The sequence below is a fragment of the Palaemon carinicauda genome, chromosome 40 (genome assembly GCF_036898095.1).
Source record: "Palaemon carinicauda isolate YSFRI2023 chromosome 40, ASM3689809v2, whole genome shotgun sequence".
Classification (NCBI taxonomy): domain Eukaryota; kingdom Metazoa; phylum Arthropoda; class Malacostraca; order Decapoda; family Palaemonidae; genus Palaemon; species Palaemon carinicauda.
The window spans coordinates 56,710,767-56,720,766 of NC_090764.1; the positions used below are offsets into that span (position 1 = coordinate 56,710,767).

Below are 10,000 nucleotides of genomic sequence, written 5' to 3' on the forward strand. Positions count from 1 at the left end.
GCCGTGTCTTGGTCTTTTTAAGACGACAGCCAATTTCTTTGAACTACATATAGAAACTCAAACAACTTCTCTCATGTGTTCAAGTATATTGCTGAGGTCACGCCAAGACCAGAGGAACTCACCTTGTTTGAGGTTTATGGCCAATAACTTCTGAGTCGAGTAAGAAAAATAGGAAAGCATGTCTTAAGCTTAAAATCCGAAATGGCATCTTGGGGTTTTAACTACCTACTTTAGCGATCCTTTTTGCTCCCATTTTTTCATTACGACACATGTATTCGATGGTACTAGGCTCATTTTGAGTGTTCTTGCCGAACATTTTGATAACAAGCAGACTTGGTATGGTCTAGCATTTGATTTTATCTCAAATATTTGCATTACTACAAAATAGATAGTAATAAAGATACTACTACTACTACTACTACTACTACTACTACTACTAATAATAATAATAATAATAATAATAATAATAATAATAATAATAAATACAATGGATCTGTTACAACATTTATAATTACCCATATATACTTCCACACAAAATTTTTCAACTAAAACTTCTAGGTTGTTGTTTTTTTAGATTAACGAAAGTCAGTTTCTGTAAATAGCTAAGAAGGATTCCATTTTATTGAAATGTTTCTTTGCAGCATTTTATATAATCTCTGGCAATGATGCTTATGCAGGTTAAGTCTTATCAAGCTACGAATTCGGGACATCTCTTCAAATTACATACATTGCAGATAGATTACAAAGGTTGAGACCTTAAAAATTTAATAATGTTATTTCCAAAGAAGGGTGATTGAATTTTTCATTGATAATATACTTTTTAAGCATCTAAGAGTGGATAAGAATTGCGTTTCCCAACATCTATTTTTCTAGGATGCATAAAAGTTATGTTTGAATATTTTATCAGTAACTATGATTGCATATGTGTATTGTCTAGCTACGCTATAATACACAATAAGCTATGGGGATGTCCATGTTGAAAAAAAAAATATGAAGATTATGTTATTTGTAATCAGACTTATGACTACGCCCCTGAGATATTACAAAAATGCCTGAAGGGAGAATAATTTCCCAGACAGGATTTTTGGATACCGAATCAATTAAGGGACATTATTTCCTGGGAGGTATTTATATATCCCTTTATACCAAACACCCTTTCAATCAAGGAAGCCTTTGTTATTTGAGTAAGTAAGAAACATTCTCAAATCCTATGTTGGGATTTATGTTAGTTAATATAACTCTAAATTACATTTGTGTCATTATTTCCTCTGCTTTTGTTCGTGTCCTTTTGGAAAAGATTTTACATTAAAGTTTACATGACAACAATCTCGACGAATAAATGCTAGATTTATCCCCCATAAATCTAGCATTTATTCGTCGAGATTGTTGTCATGTAAACTTTAATGAATATTTGTGAATTCTGTAATTAAAATGTGAACAAACTTAGGAACACCACCTAAGCTAAAATTACCCACCTAACCAAACTTGGGAGCCGTACCCACTGTAGAAGTGGCTATGGCCCCCTTATACCCTCGTATCCTTAGCTTACACTAAGACTTAAGTGTCGACCCTGTTTTTGCTTCCCAACTGTCTTCCCTCCTGGCAGAGTAGCATAATCATAATTGTTCGTAAATCGTAAAACTAGCTTTATAATATTGAATTTCAAACCAAGATAAACTACATTTTCTCCATAAATAAATCTGATTTGACAAGAAATAAGAAATTTTACACCTGTCCCAACAAACTAACATACGTTCCCTTTCCTTTCACTACCCATATCAGATTCTCAGATTTAACTACTATAGGTCTTATAATCCTAAAGATTGAATGACGGAAGGATGTTTGTATTCCCTTTGTAAACTGTGACACATTTTATACTGTTAGTAAAGCTATAAGGAAAGGTATTGTCAGCAGAAATTCTGTAAAACCAGAGCTCGAGTTTAATCGTGAAACTGAAAAAGATTGTTAAGATCGTCAAAGTAAAAAAGAATTTCTATTTCATTGTTGACTCTAATTATAATGTTTCTCCTATATTCTTGTAGGCTTATATTGAAATCTCTCCTCTCTACAGTCCATCACTGACTAAAAAATTATTCTGGAAGATTATTCAAATCAGGATCAATTTAGTACATAAAAAGTGAAAATGCCATAAATCTTCAATACAGCCTAATGAACGTTAATCATCGTAAATCATTTCCTGATGAACTAAATTTAATTATTTAAAAAAAAACATTAAGTAGCGTTGATAATTATACTGAATTATTATGAAGAATAAGATTTTTTTTTTCTGCACGTGTACATTATCATTAATGTAATGGACTATTTGAAGAAGATATTATGTCGGATACAAGGGTCTGTTCTTCCACAAAATCAAATTCTTATATATTATTGTATATAATCATTTATTAAATCGATTCACTTATACATTTCTGAGTTTTGAAATATAATGTATCTGTTGATTTTAATTCACAGCCATTCTTATCTTTCTTTATTTTTCGTCCTTTATCCATATAATTATGTCTCTATCCGCATGTTTCTGTCCCAGAATTACGAGTTGAAGAGCAAATGAATTAGACTGATTAATATATACAAATGTGGCTACTGTCTATCTACATTTTCTTCTAAACGGATGTTTTGTTGAGGGGGTCCGGCTAGGATTTCTTTGCGTGTGAACATATGCGTCAGATTCTGAGATCCAGCAACTTTAGAAATCGAAGAGCACATTTAAGATCCACTTATATTAATTTCCATTGTTATATTACTATAGATTTTTCCTTACCTGAACTTGATACTTATGTAAAGTAATATTATAAAGGACTGCCATTTTTTCATGATATATACATATGTGTATATATATATATATATATATATATATATATATATATATATATATATATATATATATATATATATAAATATATATATATATATATATATATATATATATATATATATATATATATATATATATTGAAGCTATCGTTCCGTTGACCTATTTTTTTGCTTAGTGATAGCTCTATAATTTCAATAACCATAATTTACTCTGTCATGATGTTTTGTTTATATTTATAATCTGCTTTGCATTTCTGTAGAGAAAATTATATTGAGTCACTGGGTAGAAAGAACAATGATGACATGTTTCTCAAGAAGGGTAATGTTGTACTTACTTTGGCTAACTGGAAGTCCCTGACTTTATGTATTGAAGAATTTCTTCTAGCCAGTGTCGTCATCGTTCCGCAAAGGGTCTGGAAGAGAGGGAACGCTCTGTTAGACAAAGTCTTTGGTAATCTCCGGAACTCTGAGATTGTTGATAAATCTGTCACATCATGGATCTAGAGCATCGCGTAGCTTATGTTTTCGAACGTTTGTTTATTTGAGGATTTTATTCACAGTCTAGAAAGAGAAAAAAAAATCATAGTACAGCATGTTTAAAGCTTATGTTTTATTTTGTAGATGGCTGCCAATCATTTGAATACTGAGCAAAACATAGTTAAAATGACATAGGATTAAAAAGTCAAATATTACATCATATTGATTCAACCGATGTAATACAAACTGTATATAATAGTTGCATTTCAAATGTAAGACGACATAATTTAGTATGCAATGCATCTGCAATTTTCATGGATGAGTGATCTCTGTTGGTAGCCTTAATATACAGAACGTTTTCAGATATTTTCGACTTTTCCAGATTATGATTATGTTTAATTGTAAAATGTACGTTTATGTGCTCAGAGAAAAACCTGTTACTTTTCCATGTATTATTCATGAGATATGAAATTAATAAAGGTTATAAGAATTGTGAATGATTACAAAATGATCAAATAAATAAAGGATTTCCAGCAAAATTTAGAGATGAGCTCAAAAGTCGCATTTCCTCACTTAGAAATATATACTTGAAATAAGAAAATTACTTTATGTATATATATATATATATATATATATATATATATATATATATATACACATATATATATATGTACATATATATATATATATATAAAAATATATATATATATATATCTATATATATATATATATATATATATATATATGTATATATATATATATATATATATATATATATATATAAAACTGACTGATAAATCATTATTACTTAGCTGTATAAATGTAAGAATTTATTTTGCATATGAGAAGAAAATTCCGACACCAATAGATAGACAAAAAAGACGCCAAGATGAAGAGAGCGTGAGTGGGAAGAGCAAAAGCAGGAAAACTCGCTCGACAGAACGAAAGACGCCTCTGGGGATTTCTCTTGCCTGACTAGATGCAAATGCTATTGGAGATTTCTCTTATTTTAAGGTATCGATGACGCAAATAGAGTTCTTTGTTGTGTCTGTTCTAACGGATAAGCGTCATTTAAACATACTCCATTTCCTGTCATTAACTATTAGGTTGATTTTATATATTCTCTTTTGGAAAATTAAACAACACTGCATGACTTGTTATGCTGTGCATTAAGGAGTCTGTGTGTGATTCTTTCTCGTTGATTAAATGATACCAGGTAACAGACATGAACATTTTTTTAGAAATGTTTCGTCGTTCACATCTTGTAAAGAGTTCCGGATAATTATCTCTTAAACATGCGTATTGATTCATAATTCAACTATATATTTGGTTCTTGGATTATGTACATTTGAAATACAGGTTTCGATTTCATGCAACGGACGTTTTGTCCTTAGAAATTTCACTGTAGCTACAAAGTTTCTTTTGATTTCTTTCATTGTTCTGTTTTTGTGGATTTCTTTAAAATCTGAATAGGAATCTAGGTACGTTATAATTAATATGTTGTTGCAGTTTGGGGTCTCATTTTTCCCTTTCAGAAACCTTGACTGAGGGTTTCACGCCCACGTGTTGCATTTATTGTCTTAACAATAACAAAATACTTACACAACTAGTTTTTACTTAATTTGCTGTATTGGCCTTTTGATAGTAGCCTACTCATTAATCAGTATGCCATTCACTTTGAAAATAGAGCTTGATTAAGAAATTCTGCAACTACTACTTATTTAGAAAGCCAATGTTCGGATGCCGTCTTTTTTATCAATTAATCCCCGCAGAAAAACTAGTTGTAGTACTGGCAATAGATACCTGTAATCAAACACCAAAGATGTCCACAGGTAGGACCTATTACTAATTTCCAGGATAATTAAAACAATGAAATCAATTCATTATATAGATATCCGTTAGGGATATGATCACGTTTTTTTAGATGACTTCCCTCAAAATCAGAATATGAAAAGAAACGAATGACAGACTGTCCATAGTTAAAAGAAAGTCTGAAGTTGTTGACTGGTGTTTTCTAATCAGCATGCTAAGGATTTCCTTGAGGTGAAGTGAAATGAGCTGGGAATTGACTGACAGAATTGAAAAATAAAGAGGCAAGAGAAGGTAAATTTTATGTTAGTGTGTTTAGTGAAGGATTGTCACACACTCCAGATGCCCCACAATCACATAGTTTACTTAGAGCACTGATTTTATAAGAATGTTTAAAAAAATTGTGATACCCTCTTTTGGGGAGTTAACTGAAAGAGTGCAACAAGGAAATCAAGTTCAAGCTTCAAATATTAGGAGCAAAAATACCTTACTGGTGTAATCTGCATACAAACAACTCTCTCTCTCTCTCTCTCTCTCTCTCTCTCTCTCTCTCTCTCTCTCTCTCTCTCTCTCTCTCTCTCTCTCTCTCTCTCGGTGTGGATTTTATAGCGTGAACCGAAAAGAAGGATCTTGCTGACGATATGAAAATTATATTCAGTTTAGTCAGAAGTTGTAAACTGCAAATCAGATAACTTTTTCTATTTTCTGAGGATGTACCTTTCCAGGAGAAGGATATTCAATACGAGTTATTTGATATATTACGCTTTTTTCCAAAATAGAAAACTGTTCTGGAATCTTCTTTGACATTTGAAGGGAAATTAAGACATACAAACACAGGTATGTAAATTTGAATATAAGCACTCCTTTGCAGACATTAAAACGTACAATAAAGTAAAAGGCCTAAATACACGAGGAAATTTACGGAAATGACTTTGGAAGCTATCTTAGCACACGCAAGTGCATAGTCCTAAAAATCTAAACAAATTAATATCCTGTACCATGTTCGACCTGCAACATAATAACATCGTCTCAATTTGATCTTCGTGACAGGAGAGTGGAACAGCATTCATTCAAAGGCATTTCTGACGTTGAGGAGTTGACACTAATTCCCAATAATCGTCCTTTCTGGTCGTGATCTTGGCTTCAACAGGTCTGTCAGGAACAGGATATTCCGAACACGACAAGGATCCATCTGCACGGTAGCGGATCTTGCATCTCTTCCTTCAGGCTCAGAGGAGAGACCCGGTAAATGACAATCTGTCTTGTTTATTTGTCACGCGGCTTTTGTTAAAGAACGTGTCTGCAGCTAGACATGGTCCCATGGAAAATTGAGCAAACAAGTATGCTAACTTTATCGATTATCATCAGGATTTTATATATGCTATATATATATATATATATATATATATATATATATATATATATATATATATATGTGTGTGTATATATATATATATATATATATATGTATATAGATATACATAAAATGTATATATATATATATATATATATATATATATATATATATATATATATATATACAGTAAATATATATACATATTTATATATATGTGTGTGTATTTATATATATGTATGTATGTGGGGGTTGCGTATATATATATATATATATATATATATATATATATATACTGTATATACATATATATACACACACATATATATATAGATAGATAAATAGATAGATAGTTATATAGACAGATATGTTTATGCAAATGGAAATACGCGTATGCATTACGTTCTCATTTTCCTTGTCAGATTTAGAGAACAATATGAATTAAAAGCGTTAATAGAAAACAGTTTCTTCAAAACTCTTATTTGAATGTCGCCACTGCTTTCACTTGCTCGCAATAAAAGATACAATAAACAAACCTGCAGTTAAAAGAGATACACAGTAACAAAGCAGCGACTGCCATCCATTTTTCTTTAGAACTCAAACGTCCTTTGTCAAAACATTATGTTCACTTGACGAGCATCAAGAATAAGGATTCGTTTCCCTTGGTCAGAAGGATTTTTTTTTCTAAGTAAACATTGTGTTTAATTATTCGACGTTCTTAATTCTGTGTTATTTTCACCTTGAATCAATATTCAACAAAGCTAGCAGCCTGATGAGAACATCATCCTGGAGTTGTTATTACCAAGATTTTCTTATTTTTAGAATATGTCCTGCTCTCTCTCTCTCTCTCTCTCTCTCTCTCTCTCTCTCTCTCTCTCTCTCTCTCTCTCTCTCTCTCTCTCTCTCTCTCTCTCTCTCTCTCTCTTTAGAAGTCTACTTCTCCGCTTCCGAAGCTGCTTAAATTTTAGATTTCTTTTAAGAGGAGTTCAGAAGGTTGAATGAGCACCGTATCTGTTCTGCAGTTTTTAAGCATTGCTTTCTCATTTCCATTGATTTAATTGATGCAAAAGGCGATTGGGACTTTGTTAATGCAGCTAAGGCTTCCACCACATTTATGTTGGAACAACTCACTTTACAATAGGAATGCAATGGAAAAAGAGAGAGTTATGAAACTTTATAAAAGGGTATTAACCATAGAGGTTATTTTATATCAAACTTCATTTTGAGCCAGAAGTTAAGGAAAGCAAATGTATTTGGACAGAATTGAATTATTAGAAGAAATAATAAGCATACTTCTAGAAAGCAGTGGTACGTGATCAACACCAGGAGGGATTAATCAAATTGCTCTGGCAAATCTCTAAAACTTCGCTCTGATATTATAGCTAATGATGATGTCAATCAGTATGTTTAGTCATCCAATTAAATTTATCATGATGTTGAGAATGGCCTTGGTAAATGCTCACGGTGGAAAAAAAAATTATTTTTTTAGTTTTTTCTCTGTATGAATAAAATGCAAATACCCGAACTTGTTATTTCGGTTACAGAGTACAAAGTATGAGAGTTCTTTGAATGATAACGAACGATAAAAATAACTATAAATTGTTACAGATTTTTCTAAAAATAGAATTATCCTTTTGTCAAATTCAGCCTCGTTGTGGAGATCAAAGAGGAATAACGTCAATTCTCTAATTAACTCTCTCTCTCTCTCTCTCTCTCTCTCTCTCTCTCTCTCTCTCTCTCTCTCTCTCTCTCTCTCTCTCTCTCGCTGAACATCAAAAGTTTTCTTTTTTTTTCTGTCGAAGTTAGACCGCGTGTGATAAACGTTTCCAACGCACTCACATTCAAATGATGGGAAACTGAATATCAAGGTGTTTTCCAAGTAATAAATAAGAAAGAAAACGTTAGGATAAGATATATTGCATAAAATGAATTCATAGAACTAGTTACTAATTTAAGGAAAGGGAATCACTATTACCGTACTTTTTTTTTTCCTTTCACTTAAATTTTACATATTTTGTGTGATTTACTGACCTGCCAAAGAAAAAAGGTTTCATGAATTCCAAAACTTCTTTGTGTGCTTTACTAGTAAATAATTTTTATAAAGCACTCATTTAAAAGAAAGAAAATCATATAAAGGGACTGTTCTGTAACTTTATCTATATGTGTGTGGGCTTATTGTAGGCTATTTTTACCTTAAAGATTTCTGTAACGTTTTGTGGGTGATGTTAAAACTGGAGTGATTTTACCGAAGAGTCTAAGAAATTCTTATTTTGTTATTTTACATTAACCTTTTTTTCTTTTAATCTTTATCATTATGTATTTTCCATGTATTCCATACAATAAAATCCCATAAAGGGGTAGGTGAGCGATATAAATGATTGTTTTTTTCTATTTTTTTGTTTTCTTTATATATAATTCCTCTTCTTTATTACGAATAATAATCATAACCTCGCGTCCCTAAATTTAGATGACTTTACTACGACACTGAAAGTAATTGAAGTATGAATCTTAAAGAACCAAATACTTCACGGTATATATCCTAGGAAGTTTCAAACACTTATTAGTATATTGTGCCTTTTTACATACCCACCTCCTCATCCCCAGCTTCGAAATATAAAGTATTTTACCAAACACTTGGTCGATCTTTGAAATTTATTGCTTCAAGATACCTATTAAAGCTTTAGTGGCTTAATCCTATATTTATAAACTTGGGGTGTGACATCATGAAGTCTCATCTTTTTAAAAAGGATTATGCCACGATAAGCAAACAGTCTCTCTCTCTCTCTCTCTCTCTCTCTCTCTCTCTCTCTCTCTCTCTCTCTCTCTCTCTCTCTCTCTCTCTCCTGTTAAAGCCATAATTTTGTGTAGCAGCTTATTTTCCAAAAGAGTGAGCTACACTGTCCTACCGATATACAAAAGATAAATATTTATATAATCTATTTATGAGGCCAAGGCTAACAATGGCCAGGCTCTAAACATATTACAAAAGCTGTCTTCACATAAACTTTACATATTCTGATATCATGGTGTTATTTTGAAATATGAATACAGGATAAAAAGTTTCTTTAAACATAATTAGCATTTATCATTATTACCTTTGAAGTAATCTGTATGCCTCATTATAATTTTTATTTATTTTCTCTACTTTTCCATCACTATTACTAGACAGGGATTTATTCCTTTCCTTGATAATAAAAATTTGCATAGTTTATTTTCAAGGAGTTTGATGTTAAGATTTGAAAGATTGATGGTTTATTTTAGGGTAACAGATTAATCGGAGATATTTAGAAAATGCTTTCTATCGGAACAATTGACCGAAATTATAATCAAAATTTTCCACTTTTAGATGTCTTCAGAAATATATATGAATATATATATATATATATATATATATATATATATATACTGTATATATATATATATATGTATATATATATATATATATACTGTATATATATATATATATGTATATATATATATATTTATATATATATATATATATATATATATATATATATATATATATAC

The 10,000-nt window shown here is 30.9% G+C and overlaps 1 protein-coding gene across 2 annotated transcripts in view; it reads right to left on the reverse strand.

Annotated features, from left to right (window-relative positions):
• Nucleotides 1-10,000, reverse strand: part of LOC137631797 (serine/threonine-protein kinase meng-po-like) — a 134,824-nt gene that overhangs the window by 84,017 nt on the left and 40,807 nt on the right. For both annotated transcript variants that reach the window (XM_068363767.1, XM_068363766.1), the window contains exon 2: nt 3,168-3,245. In XM_068363767.1, coding sequence (XP_068219868.1) covers nt 3,168-3,230 — 63 coding nt within the window. In that variant the 5' untranslated portion in view covers nt 3,231-3,245. The remainder of the gene's footprint in view (nt 1-3,167; nt 3,246-10,000) is intronic.